We start from the raw sequence: 21742 nt of genomic DNA, 5'->3' as shown, positions 1-21742 counted from the left end.
GTGCCTGTCCACAAAGGGCCTTTGGGGGCCTAGAACTTACCTTGCAGAAGGCCCCACCTGCTAGTACGCCGGCTGAGGGGCATTTCTCACAGAGCGGATGTCCACACAGCTCCAGGTCTTGGGAGACAGCCTGTGAGGCTTAGGTGCCAGGGTGTGCCTCAGGGAGGCTCTCCAAGTGAGTGCTTGCTGAGGCAATTTCTTCTCGGTAGGCAGGGGTCAGGGAGCTTGGTGGATGGGCGTGGCCAGTGGAATAATTCTCAACTGGAGGTCAGGGCATGAAAATCACTTGAAGACATTTGCACGCTGCAGTTTCCCTTGTCCAAGAGTCTCTCATCTGTGGAGATTTACACTCTGATGCCGCAGAAAGCCTCAGTCCCACTTGCCCATTCTCCTCCTCCATTCACTCCTCTCCTTTGCCTCAACAGCATCTGCACTGCTGGGAACGGATGTCACCATGAACCCCGGTGCCTCCTTGTCTACTTTCATGGCAGTGTCCTTTCCTCCACCCATTCCTGGCGCCCAGCACTGGCCACCCTGGGAGCAGCACCTGCCACCTCTCATCGCCCCCGCATTCCCTCCCAGCAGCAGCCTGCTGCTGCCAGCTTTCCCCAGGATGCCTTTGGTGGCTAATGGTGGCTGTGGCCCCAGTGCCCCTGGGGCTTGCAACTTCACTGTACAAGTCAGGTCACAAGGGAGGCCAGTGCAGGCCCCCCAGACTCAGACCTTTATCGTTCCTCAGGGCCCCCTCAACTGGAGTGCTCCAGGGGTCCTCAGCGGGAGTGCTGCATGTCCTGCACCCATATTCTTAGCAACCCCTGCGATGGAGACCATTGTGACTGCTCCAGCTGTTGGAGTTACTCAGGCTGGCAAGGGAGGCTGGACCCCAGGCTTTCCTCCTCAAACTCCACCACCAGCTGCCCAGATGGCCCCTAACATTCGCCCAGTGAACTCTGGGCCATGGCCACATGGCACTTCCAGGGAGGGCAGCCTGGACACCAACCAGCCCTATGCCTCGCAGGAGGACTGCTCTAACCACCAGAGCGTGTACAGTAACTTCCGACGGTGGCAGCGCCTCAAGCCACTGGCCTGGAGACACCTTCCCCAGAGGCCTGATGCGGAAGCTCTTTCCTGCTTTCTCATGTGAGTGAACGCTCAGGGGGTCATGAGCTTATCGGAGCTCTTAGATAAAGAGGAACTGGGGATGGACTCGCAGGCTAGGTTTCTAGGGATACTGGAAGCGAGGTGTGAGGGCGCTGTCCACGCCACGAGAAGGCACACTGTCGGTCATACGGGCGAGCCTGCCAGTCCATGACATCATGACTGAAATGTGCCTTATCTCAACTGACCCCACCCCCCTGTGAGTCTAGCCAGCTTGCTCTTCCATGATTCTCCTGGTAATACGGCCTGAAGACTTGCAGTCAGAGAGGGTCGTGGTGTACGTTGAGGAGCCAAGGAGTGGATGCCACACTCTCCTGTGCTGCCGTCTCCTTTCATACAGCACTTGAGTGTACATGGCCGGGGGGGGGGGTCACTTCGGAGAAGGGGGAGGAGCGCGGGGCCCAGGAGAGCGCTTCATGCACGCCTCGACTTTGTTGATGTGGAGAATTCCACTAGGAACAGGGTGATGGGAGAGCTCTCCTAAGGGCATGGGCTCTCTCCCACTAGAGTTGTGAGCCTGGCAGGCATTTCCATCCTAAACCTCCGGTCCCTCGTAAAAAGGGGACAATCACACTTCATTCAGAGGACCGTGCAGAAGACTCCTTGGGCTAATCTATGAAGTGTGAGCGGATTGCCTGGCACATGCCATGCCTCATTGATGATGGTGATTTTTATTATGAAGAGGCAGCCTTGAAGAGGAAAAGAGCTCCCCAAGGCACAGTGTCCCAGCTCTAGCCTGGGAGTGGATGGTCATCCTCGAGGGAGTGTGAGGTGGTGACAGCCGTAGCCGGGAAGGCTTGTCTCTGCTCTCCCGGACACCTGCCTCTCACTCTCCTGTTGCTCAGTCATGCTGTGTTGAGTGATGTGTGGTCCACATTGGTGGGTGGGGTCAGGCAGGTGGGGGCTGGGCTGGGCACAGAGACTGACCCCGAGTGCTTACAGCCCAGCGCTTCGATCCCTGGCCCGCCTGAAGCCCACCATGACACTGGAGGAGGGACTGTGCAGGGCCGTGCAGGAATGGCAGCACATTAGCAACTCTGACCGGATGATCTACTACGAGATGGCGCAAAAGTGAGTCAGCGTCCTGGGCCCAGGGGCTGCGTGGAGGGTGAGGCGAGTGGGTGAGGGCAGGGTCTGGCCGTGGGGGTGCTCATCAGAGAGGACAAAGGAGAAGGGCTGTCGCTCGGAACGGGGGGCCCGCAGCCCAGAGGCCCTACAGTCCTCCAGAAACCCCTCCCTCACCTTGACAGTTTGGGTCTTCTGCCCTTCCTCCACCACGAGCTCTGCCCTCCCCTGAGTTTGACCTACCCTTGCCCTCACATGAAGGTCTCAGGACGGGGCAGGGTGAAGCTGTGAGTCCAGTAGGGGTCCAACTCCGGCCATATGGGCTGGGCCGGGGGAAGAGCTCCACCCGCCAGCCTGCTGCTTCCTTAGTGGTGGCTGGCTGGCGGCCACTGACATAGATTTGGAACCCCCTCTCCTCACGAAAAGTGGCCTGAGTGGGTACCCTGGCATCCCTCAAGAGGCTGGGGAAGCCAGCTGTCATCAGCCCAGGGGTCTCTGGCCCTTCCAGTGTTTGCTCCACGGTAATCCCCTTGGTTTAAGAAACAAAACCAAACAAACAAGCACCTCTCAGAGGAAAGGAAGGCCTGTCCTCTAAGCTCAGCATCCACATCGTCCAGCCTCTCCTGAGCCCTGTCTCCAGGTCTACGTTCCAGAACTCTCAGTCCCAACCCAGGGTCCTGGATTTGGGCAAGGACCCCTGTGGGGAACACATGCCTGTTCTAGCCTCCGGCTGTCAGCCCTTCATGTGGCTCTGGATGGGCGGCATGAGGAGGGTGCCCCCTGGGTCAGCCACGTGTCCCGTTGACCTGGTTCAGTGCAGCGACCTGGCTCTATGCTGTTGAATGCTCTCCAGTGCTGGTGAGGCCGGAAGGGTCCCAGATCTTGTATCAGTTCCAAGAGCAGCTCTCTGCTGTGGACAGCACCTCACAGGGCCTTGACAGCCCCAAGGCACATCCTCTCCCAATCCCTCATTCTTGGCTGCCTTTGTTGGGCTCTAGAACCCAGGCCATTTTCTCAGGGTGGCCTGTGCCTCCGTCACCCCCCAGGTTCATGCAATTTGAGGCCGAGGAGGAGATGCAGGTTCAGCAGTTGCAGTGGATGCAGTGCGCGCAGGGCCTGCCTCCTCCAGCCCCACCGAAGCTGGATCCTCGGGGGCCCCCAGCCCCGAAAGTGGGCCTTCAGCCAGCCACCCAGGTTCCCACTGGAGTTGAACACACAGGTAACAGGGGCCCAGGGTTGGCCACTGTTCCCATGTGGATCATTTTCCTTCAAGACAGGGGCATTGGTCCTTCAAGCAAAACAGCCACCGAGGCGGGGGGTGGGGGGTGGGGTCTCAGATGCCCTTTGTCACTACGGGGTATTGACTTGGTCAATTTTGTAACTTCTCTCACGCCTCCCTGTCAAAGGACTGCACACAAAGTCTGCCTAAGAAGTGGGCTTGATGGGAACACCCCTGGAAAATTGGAAGTTCCCCACTTCCTTACATGTGACTCTCTTAGATGCCCCCTTACCTCCCCCCTCCAACTGTGCATGAAGCTTCAGGTGGTCCTGACCCCCCCACACCCACATCAATGTCCCCCAACAGTGCCCTCACCAGCGTGCGCTCGGTGGTCAGGAGGTGGACCGGGAGCCCCTCACCTTCCTTCCCTTCCTCCTGCTCTGCCGCAGCCTGTGCTCCCAGGATGTCCGGCCCCAGGGCCCAGCCCTCCCGCCCGAAGCCACACGGGTCCCAGCGACCCCCGGAGCCCAAGGCACCCGAGGAGATTCCACCTGAGGCTGTGAGGGAATATATGGACATCATGGAGGCACTGGTGGGGCCCGTCCACTCAGCCACAGGCGACTCAGATGCAGAATGGGGAGAGGACGGAAATGAGCTGCAGCAGGAAGAGGACGGCACCTACTCGGACCCGGATCTCTTAAGCTACATCGACAAGCTGTGTTCCCAGGAGGACTTTGTCACCAAAGTAGGCTAGGCCTGGAGACTGGGGTCTGCAAGATGCCAGGGCATGGAACTCTCAGCACCCAAGATCTGGGTTCTGCTCAGGCCGTTGGGACTTAAGCTCAGCTCCTTGTTCCTGAGCCTGGTGTTAGGGGAGGTTTACGCAGATGTTTGTGTGTATATGTTTGTGTCTATCTGTGTGTATGCCTTTGTGTCTGTGTTTGTGCCTCTGTATATGTGCTCTTTTGCGTGTGACTGTGTATGTGCATGTTTGCGTGTGTGTGTGTGTGTGTGTGTGTGCGCGCGCTGACCATCCCCGCCTTGTGGAGGAGAGTGGGGTGGGTCTCTGCTTTTCACTTTCCCTCCTGGCCTTCTTGTCTCACAGGCCACTCCTGGCCAAGGATGCTCACAGCCTCTTCTTTCTGTTCTAGGTGGAGGCAGTCATTCACCCTGGATTCCTGGCAGATTTGCTTTCCCCAGACCCACAGCTGGATCTCTTGGCCCTAGAGAAGGAGCTGGAGCAGGAGGAAGGGCTCACCCCCGAAGAAGTGAGACAGGGGAGGGAGAGGGACACTCAGGGAGCCAGGGGACCCCACGGGAGGGGGACCCCAGGTGATCCAGGGGACGGGGAACCCAGATGACCCAGGGGAGCCAGAGGAGGGAGGGATCCCCAGTAGAACAGGGGACACAAGGGACACCCAGGAAGACCAGGGCACAGAGGGACCCCAGTGAATAGGGGAGAGATAGGGCCCCAGAACAGGAGGGCCACATAGCGCTGTCCATCCCTCCCCTGCCTGGGACGCCTGGCATGGGGAAGGGCCCGTTCTGGGGTGGGTGCAGTGCAGGGTGAAAGGAAGGAGAGGATAGGGAGCCGGGAGGGGAGGGAAGGTCACAAAGCTGGGAATCAGTTGCAGGAGGATGGCAGGACTGCCACAGTGTCTGTATTTGGATTCGAGTCCTGGGGTCGCCCGTCCCCTCCTCCCCCCCAGGGCCATTGTCCCACTGCCCAGTGCTCCTCCTCTCACACGTGTGTGTGGAGCCGTCACTGTCCTCCTCCCTCCTACCAGCTGGTGCAGAAACGACTCCTGGCCTTGAAAGAGGACGACGGTGTGCGGGCAGCCCCGAGTCACAGTGCACCCGGAATGGCCTCAAGTCCTTCTGAGTCCGACGCCGGCCAAGGTGCCCAGAGGCACGACCAAGACCCCCATCTAGGGGTCAGTGATGAAGCCTGCCCACCAGAGATTGATTCTGAAGCTCTTCATAGGCTCATCCAAACAGACACTGCCCTGTGCAGGCCCAAAGTCTTTGTTCCCTCTGGAGGACGTCAGGAGTTCTCTATATTCCGGCCCGTACGGCTCTCCCCTCCCCAGGGTCAAAGGCGCACCGGCCCTCTACTGAGATCCAGGGATGCGTCTGTTCTCAGAAAGGCCTCTCCTCTTCGGGAGGTCCGAGTGCCCAGGGACGGGTCCAGTGAGAACGAGGAGGTGCTCCAAAGCGTCTTCATCGTAGACTCTCAGCATATACTGGTGCCTTTCGGGATGTCCCTCAGTCCTGAGCATGTCTCAGTCCTGGCTTCCTCTGGAGGTTGTGGGGCCCAGAGTGCTCCCCAGTCCCCCTCCTCTCAGAGAAGAGGCCTCAGCCCAGCTCCACCAGCTGCTCCCAAGTCGAGGAAGCGGGCTCTGTGTGGACGCCCAGCCGCTGCTGGGAAGCTGCCCATCCCCGGGGCTGGCCTCGGCGTCTCTGGGAGGCCAGCCTTGGCTCTGGGGCTGGCTCGCCCCTCACAGCTGAGAAAGAGAAAGCGTGACCCGTTTGACACAAAGAAGCGTGGGAAGAGGAGGAAGAAGCACTGCAGCCAGTAGGGAACAGCTGGGCCGGCCCTCCAGGGCGAGGCCCCAGGGCAGCCCCCTGGGGAGCCTAGGGGCTCCTCCTCCTCCCAGTGCTGATCCTGGATGATGTGGGGGGAAGGGAGGGGGGCAGGACCACCAGGGTGGGGAGGGGGAGCGGGATTGTGGGGGGTTAGGGAGGTGGGGGAGGTGGGTGTGGCCAGGTGTGGGTGGGAGCAGGACCTTTGGAATGATGTATGTAAATTGTGAACAAAGATCATTTTCGTGGGAAATGCTCTCAGGCCACTGTCATCTTGTTGGTGTTGAGCTGCTCCACAGAGAGCGATCCTGAGAGGAAGGAAGGATGAGGGAGGTCACAGGAGCTCTGGGTCTACAGGTGGCCACACCTTTCCTCCACATAGACAAGGACTCCTCAGGCTGCCCCTGGGAACGCACAGCTCTCACTTTCCCCAGGGACCCCCTCATCAGCCCCTTCTCTAACGCCTGCTTGGCTAGGGCCCTTCTGGGGCATCTGTACCGTCTTCTGCATCCCTGGACCTTCTGGGGAGGCAGAGCTGCTCTTGTGCCTTTCAGCCCTCTGGACACTCACCAGTTTCTAGGATGGAGCCTGGAGACGGCCCTTGTCATTATGGAGCTTCTCTCTGCTTTCCTGATGTGGCCAGACGACAGCGCTGGGATGACCCTCCGCTCATTCAGGGTTTCCTGTGTGGGTGGCCTGACCAGAGACGAAAAGTCTTGGCCATGGGGACAGGACTGTCTGCCTCATCGTAGCGGGAGCATCCTCTAGTTCCACTGGGATTATTGCAATGTGGAGAGTGGTGGAGGCAGCTACCTCTTCATCCCAATGAGGATGCAACAAGGGGAATGGGTGTGGGGAAATTCATGGGGCACCCGTTAAAGGTGTGTATAAGGGAAAGGACAGTTGGGCCCCTTTGTGGAACTTGTGGGATTTCTGTGCAGCAGCATCTCGTTCAACTGAGGGAGGAGGACCCATCTGGCTGTGGCTGTGGGGACTGGCGTTAGGGGCCTACGGGTCCGCAAAGACACCCCAGAACTACTGTCCCTTCCCTTTGCACCCATGGCTGGACATGTGTGTGTACTGGTATCAACACTGGTTTGTATCCCCATAGAAAACAGATCCTCCTAACAAACTATGACCACGTTTCACAAGAACAGCTTGCTCACAGGGGCAGCAGGGGGTGGGAGAGGTGTCTGTGGCCCCAGATCTGAGTGGGAGCTGGGATCCATGCTGAGGAGTGTGGAGGCCTCAGTCACCGTCCTGTGGGTGCCGGCAGAGGCTTCGAATCATCAGAGCAGGGGAAATGACCCCCTCATTAGAGTGAGACGAGCAAACAATGAGGGGCAGGGAGTAGACCCCTGCTGTCTCCCGGAAGTGCCTCCCCTCCCAGTCTGCTTAGCCTCTGTCATAGCCTGTGCTGGCCCACCTCTGAAGCCCCTTCCTCCTAAAGCACTGAGGTGCTCTGATCTTTTATGGACCTGCCCTGGGCCTCACCCCCCCTTCCCTGCTGGCCAAAGGCTCTTCTCCTGCTTCTGACTTCTGATTCCTTCCCCAGGACCCAGGCAGGTGTTAGGACAACAGAGACTCCCTGAACACGACCCCTACACCACCAGCATGCAGAACTGGGGCCGCAGGCTTCCACAGGTGGCCTGACTCTCTGCTGGACCCTGCAAAGAGCGTGGAGAGGAAAGGGGCTCATGTCTCTCCACCTCCACAGAATCCGTAGGTCAGCCTCACAGGTCCCCCTCTGTCCAGGTGGGCAGCACATATGTGCTCCCAGCCCTCCTTGACCCTTTGTGAAAGAAAGTTTTTGCAGCTTAGTAGTCTGATATTAGGCAAGGTGTCTCAGGGCTTGTTCCTTTTGAAGCCCTACAGGAGAATCTGTTTCCTTTCCCTTTCTGTCTTCTAGAGGCTGCCTGCATTCCTTGGAATTAGTCCCTTCTTCCATCTTCAAAGTGCATCACTTTAATCTCTGCTTCCCTCATCACATGGTCTCTCCAGCTCTGACTCTCCCTGTGTCCCTCCTATACAGCTCTTTGTGTTTATATATAGCCCACCCAGAAAATTCAGGATAATCTCTTCATCTCAAGATTTTTTACTTAGTCACAGCTGCAAAGTCCATTTTTCCATACAAGGTGACGTTCACATATTGTCATAGGAGGGGTTAAACACGGACGTTTTTGGGGAACCATAATTTACCCTACTAGAAGAAATCCACAAGAATACCTACCATTAGAATCCACATGAGTAATAGACTATGACCAAGTGGAATTTATTCCAGGGATGCAAGCCTTGTTCAATGGTAAAAAATCATCAATGTAATCTACCATATTGAGTCTAAAGAAGAAACACATACTGTCACACCAATTAATACAGAACAGGCATTTAACGAGATTCAACACCCATTCATATTAAAAATGCTCAGAAAACTAGGAATAGAAGGTCACTACCTCAACCTAATAAAGAACATCTACAAAAAACCTACTTCTAACATCACATGAAATGGTGAAAGAATGAATGCTTTTCCCTGAGTTCAAAAACAAGGTTAGAATGTCCACTCTTATCTTAGTTTTCAACTTAGTACTTTAGATTCTAGTTAGTGTAGTATAGCAAGAAAAGGAAAAAAGAGGCATACATATTAGAAAAGAAGAAATATAACTGTCATTCTTTACAGATGACATAATTGTCTACATAGAAAATTCCAAGGAATGTATAAGTAGACTCATAATAAATTATAATAACTTGCTTTAGCAGGATCTCAGAATATAAAATCAATACATAAACATTAATACACAACATTGATCATATTTCCACATACTAGTAACAAACTGAACGATTGAAAACCAAAATTTAAAACATATTAAATAGGTTCCAGTTCAAGATGGCAACATAGGAAGATCCTGAACCCACCTCCTCCCACAAACACACCAAAGCTACAGCTACATATGGAAAAATTTCCTCTGAAGAAAACTAAAAGATGGTGGAGCAACCCCTTCACATCAGGAAAACAGAGGGAAACCACATCAAAACAGGTAGGAAAGGCTGAGACACAATTTTGCCATAAACCCCATCCTTGGTGTGGAGACACACAATTAGGAAGGAACTCAAAACCTGGAGCTTCTTCCTGAGAGGTGAAGGGTATGGACCCCACATTGGGCACTCCAAATTTTAAGGCTGGCACCTGAGAGATAGACCCTCAAAACATCTGACTTTGAAGACCAACAAGGCACATCCCATGAGACCCACAGGGCTGTGGTGAACTGAGGAACAGCTCTTAAAGGGCCTGTGCACAGACTCACCTGTCCCAGGGCCAAGTGTAGAAGCAGCCCTTTGAAAAGCACTCTGACTTTTGGTGAAAGAGACTCACTTCCCAATTTTAAAGCATTAATCTGAGGAACAGGGGCCTGCTGGAATACTCCCCAGGGACAGAGGCTGGCGGGTGCCATCTTCCTGCTCTCTCTCTGCCTTGATAAAACTGAAAGGTGCCATCTTTTTTCCCCTTTTTCCTTTCCTGCAGGTGACAGCTTTGTGCTCCAGCCAGCTGGCTCCTTCTTCCCTGCTCTTCCTCTGTCTTGCTATATATATATATATTTTTTTCTTCTTTTCTTTTTTTCTTTTCCCTCTTTCCCTTTATTCAAATGGTGTCATCTTTGCACTCTTCCCATCGCCTCACTCAGCCAGTAAGCATCATCTTCACACTTTCCTTCTGATGTGCTCCAGAGAGCCAGAATCTCCAAGACAGGAGATCCCATTTTTGTGGCCTCCACTCAGGGGATGCTCCTTGACCACCTGGCTCTGGAGGCCAGGAGGGATTTCTTTTCTGGGTCCCATGGGACTGTAACAATTGGAGAGACAGTTCTTGGCAGGATACCACCCCCAGGATGTACCACTACCCATCAGACTGAGACACAGCCCCAGCCTTTACATGAAAAAGGCCTATTTGCTAGTAGGGACAAGACTTAAGAGCAGGCTTCAGGTTCAGCACACATCTAGAGGCTACGGATGTGCTCTCGGGGAAGGTAGGCTGGGGGTGCCATCTCTCCACCCTCACTCTGCCTTACTACAGTTCACTGGTATCTCCCAGAATGGAGCTTGTACACTTATCTGAAGCACTGTTTTCTTGTGACTGCTCCCCAGGGAACACCTTCAGATTGCTTGCTTCTGGGGCGCAGCAGGGCTTCCACTTGCAATCTCACAAGACTAAATACATTTGCATTCTTTAAAAGCTGTTACCAAGTTTTCTGGCTTCCTATCAACCTGACTCTAGGTGCTGCCTGAGATCCTCCACTTTGGGTTGCTCATTTGTCTTGGCACACCCTCAACTGCTGGGATGGTGTGCCAGGTCTATTAAAAATAAACTGCTTAGACAATCACAAAGGTTTGAGAGGCAACCAAGAGTAGACAGGGTTAAATGACAAGGTTCATCTGTCACACAGCTCTTCAAGACTGGGAGATGTGGCTATTTCACTTAATGCATAGAAACCAACACAGAGAGTCAAGCAAAATGAAGAAAGGGAGGACTATACTCCAAAAAAAGAACAAAATAAAACCTCAGGAAAAAATCTTAATGAAATGAACATAAGTAATTTACTTGATAAAGAGTTCAAAATTATGGTCATAAAAATGCTCACTGAACTCAGAAGGAAAATGGATGAAAACAGTGAGAACTTCAACGAAGAAATAGAAGATATAAGAAAGTTCCAAATAGAAGTCACAGAACTGGAGAATGCAATAACTGAACTTAGAAATACAGTAGATGAAGCACAAGAAAGAATAGGTGAACTCAAAGACAGGTCAGAGGAACTCATCCAATCAGAGAATAAGGAAGAAAAAAGAATGAAAATAATGAATATAGCTTAAGGGATTTATGGCACATCAAATGGAATAACATTCACCTTATAGGAACTCCAGAAGGAGAAGAGAAAAGGGGGCAGAAAACATTTGTAGAAATAATATCTGAAAACTTTTCCTAACCTGGGGAAAGAAACAGACATCCAGATACAGGAAGCCCAGAGAGCTCCAAAGCAGATCAACCTAAAGAGATCCATACCAAGAAATATTAAAATTAAAATGTCAACGTTAAACATAACAAGGGAATCTTAAAATCACCAAGAGAAATACAACTTGTTATATAACTTGTTATATACAACTGGTTATACAACTTGTTATATAACTACATCAACCTAAAAAGCTTCTACACAGAAAAATAAACAATCAACAAAATGAAAGGGCAAGCTACAGAATGGGAGAAAATATTTGCAAATCATGTACGTGATAAGGTGTTAATATCCAAAATACATAAGGAACTCATACAATGACTATATCTATATCTATATATAGATATAGATAGATATAGATTTTCAAACAATTCAATTAAAACTTGGGCAGAAGAACTGAATAAAAAATTTTCCAATGAAGACATCCAGATCACCAACAGGTTCATGAAAAGATGCTCTACATCACTAATCACCAGGGAAATGCAAATCAAAACTACAACGAGATATCACCTCAAAGAGACTAAGAGGTAACAAATGTTGACAAGGATGCAGAAAAGGAAACCCTTGTGCACTGTTGGTGGGAATGTAAATTGGTACAGCCGCTATGGTAAACAATATGGAGTCTCCTCAAAAAATTAAAAAGAAAACTACCATACATTAGCAATCCTGCTTTGGGTATATATATATATCCAAAGAAAAAGAAATCACTATTTCAAAGAGATATCTGCACTCGCACGTTCATTGCAGCATTATTCACAATTGCCGAGAGATGGAAACAACCAAAGTGTCCATACATGGATAAATGGATATAGAAGATGTGGTATGTACATAGATGGAATATTATTCAGCCATGAAAAAGAAGAAAATCCTGCCACTTGCAACAACATTTATGGATCCTTGGGGCATTATGATGAGTGAAATAAGTCAGAGAGAGAAAAATAAATACTGTATGATGTAACTAAATTGTAGACTCTAAAACAGCCAAACCCAGAGAAACAGAGAATAGAATGGTTGTTGCTAGGGGTTGGGGGAAATGGGGAGATGTTGACCAAAGGGTAAAATATCCAGTTAGCACATGAATTTCTGGGAATCTAATCTACAGCATGGTGATTGCAGTTAACAGAACTGTATTATATACTTTAAAGTTGCTAAGAGAGATCTTAAATGTTCTCACCAAAAAAAATGGTATTTATGCGAGGTAACGGAGGTGTGTTAACTAGCTCCGCTGTGGTAATCATTTCACAACATGTAACATACCAACAGGTTGTACACCTTAAACTTACACAATGCTATATGTCAATTACATCTCAATAAAGTTAGAAAAAATACAGAAAACAGACTGTTGCACAACATTCAAGCAAAAATACTAGTTTGGGACTGCTTTTTCTTGAATTTAGTCATTGTTCCTTCTTGAATCTGTTTTCTATCACATGATAGCAGACTCATACAGGCAGCTTACTTCTGATCAGGCGCAGCCAAAGAGAAGCAACTGATGGTATATGGGAGTTTAGGGATAAGCTATGAGATTTCTCCCTTTCTTCCTCTACTTTGTGAAGATTCTCCAGCAGCAACTGTGTAACTTCCACGGCTCCAACTCCAATGAGACAGAACTGGTGTGGTCTGACATTGATGATCATTTAACCTGGCCCTGGACGCCTTTACAACCCTCTCCTTAACTTTGCCTTTCCAGCATAGGGGTACAAGTAAACTCCTGTTCCTACTAATCACTCCATTATCTAGGTGGCCCTTCTTTACTTCTCAGAAGTTTCATCACTGGTGTTCTTAATACCCTGTATTAAACTTATTTGCAAAGACTTGAAACAATTTCTATTTTATTTGTTATGGGCAAATACAGTATAATAAAATTTCCAAATATTAAAAAAATTAGAAGACACATGAAATCTCAAAATGGGGAAATGTTAGCCACGTTTAGGAAGAAAATGTACTAATATTATTGGAGGAGAGAATGCAGGAATTGGAAGATAACACTAATGAGTTTGGAAGGTATAAGACTGTGGAGAAGTTTGAATGGTGGGCTTCATGCCACAGGAAATAGGGAGTGATTCAAAGTTCTATAAAGATTGTGCTCACTTCAGCAGCACATACACAAAGTTTTATAAGATGAATCTGAAAGTGGTAGGCAGTTTGGAGTATGCGATGGAGTGATGTCAAAGAAAAATTGCACCAGATGGTTAAACAGGCAAGGAGTACTTTACTCAAGATGATTCTGTAATAGGGGAGAGACACTGAACTCCGTTCTGCTGAAACAAAAGGCATGGAAGTTTTTAGATGCCAGGATGAGCTGTAGGAAAAATAGTAGAGGATGCTGGGGAAGAGGTTGGTCAATATAATTAGACCATCTCTGTTTGCTTTGGCTCTTATCAAAGTTAGGCTCCTATACTCCCCACAGAGACTGGGAAGTAGGGGCAATACCTTTCTTGAAGGTTATATTTCAAAGAGCTGACTCCCAGGTCCTTGAGAAAGACATTTCTGGGTTGGAAAATTATCAAGTGACTAGGAGAAAATTTACATCTCAAAGGGGCAGAGAAAGAATTTATAATTTCAAGTTTCTTAAAGTAAATGTTTTCAGAAAAGGGAGGTTAGGGGCCTATGGTAAAGAAAAATCCTGTCTGAAGTTTAGCCAAACGGAGGGACACATTAAGGCCATCTTGATCAGTAGTTAAAATTAGCATTACCTTCAGGAAGGTTATTTTATAAAGAAAAGCAATGCTTTAGGAACTTTCTCAGAAGAATGAAAAGTAACTGTCTGCTAGTTAGATACAGGTCAGGAATAATGAGAAAGGGCAGTTACAAAGTAAACTCAACTAATGTTCTCTGTGTTGTAGCTTTAATAAAGATGAAATAAGTAGAAAAAAAATAATCCATTGGTACACGGTGAGAGCCAATTGGATGGACTGCCCAATTAGAAATACTTCTTTATTTTCTAGTCATTATCAGTCAAGGATTAACAAACCTACTTTTATTAGATATACTTCTGTCTAGGGATTGAAAAATATCAATTATTTAAACTTAATCACTACTTTATTTCTGTGAGATTTTTAAAAATATACTTTGGGGAAAAGTAATGGAAGAGTGATATAGCACTAAAACATTGAAGTGAATGACATAATAAGATCCTATCTTTCTCAATTTAAGGAGAAAAAAAGGGAGGGCAAAAGAAATGGGCAGGAAGTAAGTTTACCTACCAGTCATTGTGTCAAGTGTTTTCATATATTTCTCTAATTTAATACTCACAAAACAATGAGACATAAGGAAGATATTTATCCCATTCCATAGATGAAACTCTGTTTACAAAGTAATATATCAACCATTTGTAGAGCTGACCCTTGAATTTAAGGCCTTACGTCTGTGGAAATGCAAGAGCCAAACCCTGCTAATACAAGGTGCTTAGAAGAGGTAGACTTCAGTGAGCAGGAAAATCAGAGCATGCGTGAACTGATGACAAGTTTTGCTGATCTAGTAGCTTTGTGAGATTTGTCTAGATTCAAAGGCCCTTGCTCTACTAAACCATCAAATTAGAGGTGGTCTCCTTCTGAAACAACCAATATTTGCAGAGCTATTCAGACTTTGGGTCATGGTATTTTTTCAAGGATTAACTATTATCACTGGCTTTTCAAATTTTAACTTTAGAAAGTCCTTGCTTTTGTTGGAAGCAATGTTAAATTTTGATGCAGTTGTGTGCAGGGATGAAACTTGGTCACCCTCTGGAGGCTATTCTCAGGTCCGACTAGCATACCTTAATTTTGAGAAAGAAGTCAGGTCTTAACAATTTAACAACTCATTTTAAATGTGTGGAACTTATGTATATACATTATACTTTTTTAGAAGTTGCAAAACATTGAGTTCAAAATGCTCAAAATATTTTAAAATGCTGAATTAAACGATTTATGGCATAGCATGTTTTGAATTCCTGTTCTCCCTTTGGAAATGGAGATGGTCATCATTCTCCTTTTATCATGCAATATCTATACTGGGACTAAAACCGTTATTTTTTCCTCTCCTATTATAGGAACACATGGGCAATTAGTTCTATAAAATGAATAATAAAACATATGACACAATACTATACACTCAATTACTACCAAGATCTTTCATTTTAAGTTTTAAAAAAAAATCTCTAAATTTCCAATTAAAAAAATTTTTTTTTCTTTCTCTCAGAGATAAAACATCAGAGCTTACAAGAACCCTTAAAAACAGAATGGCTCAAAGGATAAAAATGTTTTGCTCCCTAGTTCATTCTTGTTCAGTTTTCTTGTAGAAAGTGTATTATACCAGTTAGTGTAAATTATACAAGCAAAGTTCTTGCCATATATTGGTGACAGCTTTTCTACATAAAGTAAGCAGTTAAGGGGCTTCCCTGGTTAAGAATCCACCTGCCAATGCAGGGGACACGGGTTCCAGCCCTGGTTCCCGAAGATCCCAATGCCGCGGAGCAACTAAGCCCATGGGCTGCAACTACTGAGCCTGCGCTCTAGAGTCCGTGTGCCACAACTATTGAGCCTGCGCTCTAGAGCCCATGCGCCACAACTACTGAAGCCCGCGCACCTAGAGCCCATGCTCCGCAACGAGAAGCCACCGTGATGAGAAGCCCGCACACTGCAACAAAGAGTAGCCCCCACTCTCCGCAACTAGAGGAAGCTCACGTGCAGCAACGAAGACCCAACAGAGAGCCAAAAATAATAAATAAATACATTTTTTAAAAAAAGTAAGCAGTTATGAGCTGCTATAAACCTACTGTTTCTTTACTTGATTTAAATGAATTTAATTCTTTAAATAACTGAGCAAGTAGAGAATTTAGACTCAGCCATTATTAGAGGTACCTTATACAACCAAAGTGGTATAAAAACCCTGTAACATGAAAGTGTTGTGGAGGTCCTTCTGGTCTTCTGAGACCGGGACACCTGTACCTTTATGTCCCATTTATAAATGTTCCTCTATAATGTTTGGGATGCTGAAATATTTGATGAGATAGATACCTCATGCTTATTACATGCCTTCCCTATATCTCTCTCAACTACATCCCTCTAATGAGTTGGTGCAGCTCCAAGGCTCTATCCAGTAACAAGGTAGTGTCAGGCAGTGCTTGTTGTACTCACTGGCTTTTAATCCTCCAACTGCCTTGTAATCTCCTCCTTCGCACCTTGATGCTTAGAAATGGCATATTTCCTGAGGAAGAGGTTTCTAGGGAGTCCTGTATACTTGCTTGAAATGGGGACAGGAGGATGGAGGAACAGAAGGGAAAATATACGGAAGATGAATGGATTTTTTTAATATAAATTTTTCTGCCACAAAAACTATAGGTACCAAGCAAAGCAATCAGGGAAATGTATATTCATGCATTAATTTACCACTTACAACGATGAGTAGGTAGAGGACATTAGAGGAAATGTATATTCATGCATTAATTTACCACTTACAACGATGAGTAGATAGAAGACATTAGATAGATTAAGGAAGTATCTAGGAAGTAAAATGGATAAGATTGATAATGGATAGGATATAGTGGCTGATGCGAGAGGTTGAACTCAAGGATTATTGTTAGGTGCCTGGTTTATACAACTGGGTGAATGATGTCACTACACACTAAGACAAATGAAAATGAAGGAGGAGAGATTCGGCAGTTTAGGGAGACCATGAGTATTTAGCTTTATGTATATTTTAAATGAACAGATTTAGATGTTAATTAGGCAACTGGATTTACAGAATTCAGATTAGAGGTCTCAGGTACACAAATGTCCAAACTTTATGGAGTTGGTAACTGAAGCTGTGTGTTTCTGTGAAATCATATTATGAGTTCCAGAGTGAGAGGACATAATGGCCTAAAACTGAATTTTGAAGAATTTCAACATTTAATGTCTGAGGAGAAGGATACGTACCTGCAAAGAAGATAGAGAATGAACTGCCGCAGAGATGAGAAGAAAACCAGAGGAGTTTTGGGGTCAAGGAAAATCAAGTCTCAAAGACAGAAGCAAATCCTACTTACAGGTCAAGTAACTAGGAGATAAAATTTTCACGTCGCATTCATGGATTTGGAAATAGCTTATGAAGTACCTTTTTATTGGAGTAATAAAAGATGGATTCTATTGGGAGTGGGTTGAAGCATGAGAAGGAAGTCATAAAGTGAAGATATCAAATATAGAGAAACATTTTTAAACAGCTTTATGGAGGTATAACTGATGCACAAAAAATGGCACATGCTTAATGTATACTATTTGATGAGTTTGGACATATGCATAAACCCATGAGACAATTAACACAATCAAGGTAATAGACATATCTGTCCCCTCCAAAAGCTTCCTTGTGTCCCATTTTTTCTGTGTGTGGTAAGAACACTTAACATGAAATTGACCCTCTTAACTAATTTTAAGTGCTTAACACTATTGTTAACTACAGACACTATTTGTACAGCAGATTTCTCGAATTTATTCATCTTGTATAACTGAAAATTCATACCTGTTGAACAACAGCTCCCCATTTCTCCCTTTCCCCAGCCCCTGGCAACCAACATTCTATTCTCTGCTTCCATGAGTCTGATTATTTTAGATACCTCTTATAAATGGAATTATGCAGTATTTGTCCTTCTGTGACTGGCTTATTTACTTAGCGTATTGTCCTCCAGGTTCATCCCTGTTGCCCCTTCTTCTTTTAAAGTTGAAAATATTCCATTGTAAATATATACTACATGCTTTGAACCATTCATCTGTTGATGAACATTTTGGGAACAGCTTCTTGATACTGATCTTGGCAATGATTTATTGGCTATGACACCAAAAGCACAGACCACAGAAGCAAAAATAGACAAGTAGAACTACATCAAAATAAAAAGCTCCTGCACAGCAAAGGAAACCAACAGAATGGAAAGGTAACCAATGGAATGGGAGAAAATATTTGCAAATCATATATCTGGTAAGGGGTAAATATCCAAAATTTATAAGGAATTCCCACAACTAAGTAGCAAATAAACCAAATAACTCCATCAAGAAATGGGCAAAGAACTTGAATATACATTTTCCAAAGAACACATATGAACGGCCAAAATGTATATGAAAAGGTACTCAGCATCGCTAATCATCAGGGAAATGCAAATCAAAATCACAAAGAGATATCACCTCACACCTGTTAGGATGCTTAGTTTCAAAAATATAAAGGTAACAAGTACTGGGGAGAATATGGAGAAATTGGATCTCTTGTACACTGTTGGTGGGAATACAAAATGGTATAGAGTCACTATGGAAAACAGTATGGAGGCTTCTCGAAAAATTAAAAATAGAACTATCATATGATTTAGCAATCCCACTTCTGAATGGATATATGTGTATATATATATGTGTGTGTGTGTGTGTGTATATATATGTATAAGAGAACTGAAATCAGGATATCAAAAAGATTGCACTCTCATGTTCATTGAAGCATTATTCACAATTGCCAAGATATAGAAAAACATTTTCAAGAATTATTTTAAAAACTGTGCCTTTGAAGAAGAGATAGTGTGGTAATTAGTAATAGAAGTCAGGTGGAGAAAGGTGAGTTTGGTTTTGCTTTTCTTTTTTGCTTTACTCTTCTTTATTATTTTTCCCAATTTGGAAGATTTTAGAATGTTTAAGAAAGATAGTGGAAAAGATCCAGATTAGAGAAGGTATTGAACAAAATAAGGATCCTTAGAGAGTGCAAGGTGATGCAATCCAAATCAGGAGTAAGGGAATTGGGTTTAGTAGGAATAGAGCTTCTGTTCTGTTAAATTACCAAAGGAGATAAAGATGGCAGCAGATGTAGTAACTCTATTATGTTAATTAACAGGAAAGTTCTAATGTTTTTTCTTTTCTTTTCTGTGAATTAAAAGAGATTATCTCCTGATATTATAGCAAATGGTGGGGACATGCCATTTAAGAATAGTGCAATACCTGAATCACTTTGTTATACAGCAGAAACTAACACAACATTGTAACGCAATTATACTCCAATAAAGATTAAAAAAAAAAAGAATAGTGCAGAAAGAGAGAACAAAGTGTAAAGAGTGGGAAATGATGGGTCCAGATTAATGTAGCAGAATTAAAGGGCAATATTAAAGGACCTTTTAGGTTAGTGATCATGAATTTATAAAGCAAACAATCTAAACTATTATACACTTTACTTGGGAAGACTTAGAAAGCTGGAGATCAAGAAAAGAGAAAGCAATGGTTTGGGTTGATCCAGCATAATTAAAAGACACTGGAACAGGGCTAGGGACAAACACACTATTAGATAATGGACACTGGAATGTAAGAGAGTAAGGGGAGATACAAAGGCAGTATCAGGAGAAAGCAAGGGAGTAAACAGACTTGCGTCAAAGTACTATCATAGTGGTGGGGTATTTGAACAAGTGAACTGGAATGTGAGAAGTTATTGTAAAGGGATGGCATATTTGTGTGAATAATTTTTAAAGACTATTTCTCTTTTTCCAGCTCTGATTTTTATTTTAGAGGACTGACTCCTGAAAACTCGGTTTCCCAGGATTCACTGACAATTAGCTTCCAATTAATTTTGAGTAAAGGAAGGACTGGTGAGAGTTTGGAGGAAGGGGATAGGGGAGAACCCAGAATGCCCTCTTTCTTTGAGTTGTACATACAACTGAGGCTTCGTCTCCCTCATGCGTCCAATTCCTGCTCAAGGGCTTCTCCCTCCATGTTCCCAGCACCCACCAGCAGTCTCTACATTCATTCCAGTTCTGCTTAGGGGATTCAGTCTTTCCAAACTCTAGGTTGCCTTCCTATTTCATTTGACTCCAGCTTTTATAACTTTTGAAACAAGCTCCTTTTATTAAAATCTACTTTCTAAACTTCCTGAAGCAGATTTCCTGTCCTGCATGAGTAATCCCAGGAAAAAGATGCTCAAGATGGGACTCTGGAATAAGGTTTTGAGCTTGAATGTAGTAGTGACTCCATTGCCAATGCAAAGACAAGTGCTTCTTCCGAGTAGTGGAAGCAATAAATAAATTACCAGCAATATTTGAACATATTGCCAGTTGAAGACAATACTTTTACATCTCAAGCGGCAGCTGATTTTGTCTATTACAGCAGTAATACCTACAAGCACCACGGGGACCATTAGCTGCTTCTTATAGCACCAGAGAGCTTACAAAATGAAAATGTTTACACTTAATGTTAAAAGGTGTTAGGTGTTTAAACTCTCAGATCGAGGCATGGGAAGACACAGAGAGCCACACTGAGGGCCTTAAAATTTTCTCATGTCTTAGAGCCACACAGCAGACATGGCTGAGGATCAAGTTTCAAATCTAAAAGTGTGGGTTGCAGAATTAAAATGCAAGTTCAACGTACATCTGTGCTAAGCCTCACAGATTAATATCAGGACGTTGATCAGGAAGAGTTGGGTATTAAGATAAGGATATATTGAGTATTTAGGATAAGTGCAGGTAGGCAGACTCAGATTAATATGAAAAATTTTAACCCAAATCTTCCTGTGGTTTCCTCGCCAAAGGAAGCCACCCTTCTTCCTCCCCATTTGAGGAAACTAACCTTCCCTTACTTAACATATCTCTAAAGACCTCATCTAAATAGGTTAGTTTTCAAGGAAATTTCTACTTTTCTCAAGACCCACCCACATCAGCACTTACTGCATCCTAATAACTACAGTCAGATTCCACCAGGCCCCAGGAGGCAAGTATAATGTCCACCCTGGTAGGAGTCAGCATATACATCAAAAGAAATGCTATATCCTGCTAACGTGTATCAGCAGAAACCTGTAGAATGTGTGTGTGGCATATGTTTTTTTTGGGTTTTTTTGTTTGTTTTTTTGCGGTACGCGGGCCTCTCACTGTTGTGGCCTCTCCCGTTGTGGAGCACAGGCTCCGGACGCGCAGGCTCAGTGGCCATGGCTCACGGGCCCAGCCGCTCCGCGGCATGTGGGATCCTCCTGGACCGGGGCACGAATCCGTGTCCCCTGCATTGGCAGGTGGACTCTCAACCACTGTGCCACCAGGGAAGCCCTGGCATATATTTTATAAGTGTTAGACTGAGAAAGATCGAATATAAAGTTGCAAGGGGTTGAATTTATTATAAAGACGTTACCTGAGATTCAAAGTATTAGCTCTAGCTGATGGAATTGGCTCTAATCGTTGGCTTGTTTGGCTGACTGAAACATAGATTCAATAGTCAGCAACATTCAAAGAGGGCAAGATGCCATAATTTATCTGACAGAATGTAGACAAAGGAATCCATGTACTTAAAATGAGAATGTTGGAGTGGATTAATTATGTAAAACCCACTCAACTATCCCATAGTTATGCCCCCTCAGAGGTCACAGATAACATTCTTCTTCAAGACATTAAGACATTCTTTGATGAGAGAAATACAAGCATCCTTTTAAACCTCTGTGGCATCTGTCTTCTGTGGGCTAAAGATGACAATGCGGGATAGCACCAATGAAATGGCCCCCGTGCTTTTTTTTTTTTTTTTTTTTTTGCGGTATGCGGGCCTCTCACTGTTGTGGCCTCTCCCGTTGCGGAGCACAGGCTCCAGACACACAGGCTCAGCGGCCATGACTCACGGGCCCAGCCACTCCGCGGCATGTGGGATCTTACCGGACCGGGGCACGAACCCGTGTCCCCTGCATCGGCAGGCGGACTCTCAACCACTGCGCCACCAGGGAAGCCCCCCCGTGCTTTTTAACAGGAACATTGGGTTACAAAGTAGCAGAGGTTAAG

At 46.0% G+C, this 21742-nt stretch overlaps 2 protein-coding genes and 1 long non-coding RNA gene across 9 annotated transcripts in view; 2 read left to right on the top strand and 1 right to left on the bottom strand.

Annotated features, from left to right (window-relative positions):
• LOC309808830 (forkhead-associated domain-containing protein 1-like) overlaps positions 1-21742 on the top strand; it is a gene marked incomplete at both ends in the record, with an annotated part of 1104685 nt that overhangs the window by 609588 nt on the left and 473355 nt on the right. The window lies entirely within an intron of this gene.
• The window catches only part of LOC309807104, a 125475-nt gene that overhangs the window by 16645 nt on the left and 87088 nt on the right, over positions 1-21742 (bottom strand). Inside the window, exon 3 of one of the 7 annotated variants that reach the window (XR_014294498.1) lies at positions 6355-6721. The exons of 5 other annotated variants lie outside the window; for them this stretch is intronic. This is a non-coding gene — a long non-coding RNA (uncharacterized lncRNA). Of the gene's footprint in view, positions 1-6354; positions 6722-20492; positions 21172-21742 lie in introns of those variants that run through there. One more of the 7 variants, XR_014294499.1, reaches the window with a different exon arrangement.
• Positions 41-6327, top strand: LOC309808003 (NUT family member 2F-like). The gene is made up of 7 exons (XM_082628013.1): positions 41-1140; positions 2101-2229; positions 2864-3007; positions 3270-3442; positions 3760-4187; positions 4594-4710; positions 5230-6327. The coding sequence occupies exons 1-7, from the start codon at positions 455-457 to the stop codon at positions 6019-6021; spliced, it is 2469 nt and encodes an 822-aa protein (XP_082484139.1). The 5' UTR covers positions 41-454; the 3' UTR covers positions 6022-6327.

The sequence above is a fragment of the Mesoplodon mirus genome, assembly GCF_964341445.2.
Source record: "Mesoplodon mirus genome assembly, chromosome: 7".
In the NCBI taxonomy this organism is placed as follows: domain Eukaryota; kingdom Metazoa; phylum Chordata; class Mammalia; order Artiodactyla; family Ziphiidae; genus Mesoplodon; species Mesoplodon mirus.
The sequence above is the reverse complement of the archived record's forward strand: the minus strand, read 5'-3'. Positions and strand labels throughout refer to the sequence as shown.

Excerpts from the sequence above, each read along its gene's own strand:
- LOC309808003 (XM_082628013.1), top strand. The coding sequence starts at position 455 with ATGAACCCCGGTGCCTCCTTGTCTACTTTCATGGCAGTGTCCTTTCCT. Across the intron at positions 2,230-2,863 it reads TACTACGAGATGGCGCAAAA|GTCTACGTTCCAGAACTCTC; the intron begins GTGAGTCAGCGT and ends CCCTGTCTCCAG. Across the intron at positions 4,188-4,593 it reads AGGAGGACTTTGTCACCAAA|GTGGAGGCAGTCATTCACCC; the intron begins GTAGGCTAGGCC and ends TTTCTGTTCTAG.